At 68.3% G+C, this 1109-nt stretch overlaps 1 protein-coding gene across 1 annotated transcript in view; it reads right to left on the bottom strand.

Moving 5' to 3' along the window:
• The window catches only part of NR1D2 (nuclear receptor subfamily 1 group D member 2), a 37370-nt gene extending 36890 nt beyond the window's left edge, over window positions 1-480 (bottom strand). The window contains exon 1 of the mRNA XM_017893404.1: window positions 157-480. Coding sequence (XP_017748893.1) covers window positions 157-172 — 16 coding nt within the window. The 5' untranslated portion in view covers window positions 173-480. The remainder of the gene's footprint in view (window positions 1-156) is intronic.
• Between the last annotated feature and the right edge of the window lie 629 nt (window positions 481-1109).

Raw genomic sequence — 1109 nt, 5'->3', positions numbered from 1 at the left:
CGATGGAAACTGAGCCAGAGGCGGACACGCGGCGCGCAGCAGCCCACGCCGCCCCACCGGCCATGGGGACACCCCCTGCCGCCGCCCCCCGAACTGCCCCGCGGGCTCCGAGCGCTCCCTCCGGCCATCCCCCACCCGCCGCAGTCCGGCTCTTACCCGCATTCACCTCCATGGTGCCCTCGCGGAGGGGGCCGGGGCCGCCCGCTTCCCGCAGAGGGGGCAGCGCCGCCGCCTCAGCGCCGCGCCGCCCCGGGCTGGAAGCAACGGTGGTCGCGTAGCCCCTTCATGGGCAGAGCGGGTGGGGCTCCCGGGCCCCAGGCCGTGCAGCGCAGAGCAGGCTGCAGCCAGAGAGGGTGGCGGCGGCCGGCGAGCGGCGCTCCTCGCGGGGACCCTGACAACAAAAGCGGCGGCGCGGCGGCTTCCTGCAGCCAGCGCACCGCGGCGGCGAGGGCGGCTGATGGGGGGGGCAGCAGCGACCATGTGACCCGCGCACACACCCCCTCCCTCCGCCCGCCCTCGGCCGGCCGCTGCGGCGACTCCGCCCCGCCTCTCCCCTCCCTCCCGCTTCCCGGCTCCCCGGCTCCCCTTTTCTCCTGCTTTCCCCCTTCTCACCTTCCTTCTTGCCGAGCCCCTCCTCTTCCTTCGTTTTTTCCCTCAGCGCCGTAAACCTCTTATCCGTTTCCCTCAGCCGCATATTCCGTCTTCCTCCTCATCTCTCCCCTCCTCCCGGCTGCTCTTCCCGCCTCTAGCCGCAGCCCCCTCCACGACCTGCTCCCAGCCCTGCCCCCCAACCTGGTGGCTCCGAGGTCAGAGCGGTGGCTTGGCGCCGAGCAGAGGTGCTTCCCAGGAACCCGGCTGACTCGGGCTTGCTCAACCCCTGCGCCCCCGGCCCCGCTCCCACCCGACCGACCTCCAAACGGTGGTCTTTGAGGGCACAGACCCTTCCCTTTCCCTCTCCACCCTGTAGGTGATTTTATCCAATCTCATAGCTTAAGTAGACCTATGTTCTGGTGATTCCCAGATTTATATTTCAAGGCGAGACCTCTCTTCTAATCTCCAAATTCTTTCATCCAGCAGCCCGTTTGATTATGCCCCTTTTTTGCATCTCA

The sequence above is a fragment of the Rhinopithecus bieti genome, unplaced genomic scaffold (assembly GCF_001698545.2).
Source record: "Rhinopithecus bieti isolate Rb0 unplaced genomic scaffold, ASM169854v2 scaffold_23460, whole genome shotgun sequence".
NCBI classification, from domain to species: domain Eukaryota; kingdom Metazoa; phylum Chordata; class Mammalia; order Primates; family Cercopithecidae; genus Rhinopithecus; species Rhinopithecus bieti.
Note: the sequence above shows the minus strand (reverse complement) of the source record. Positions and strands in the feature narration are given on the sequence as shown.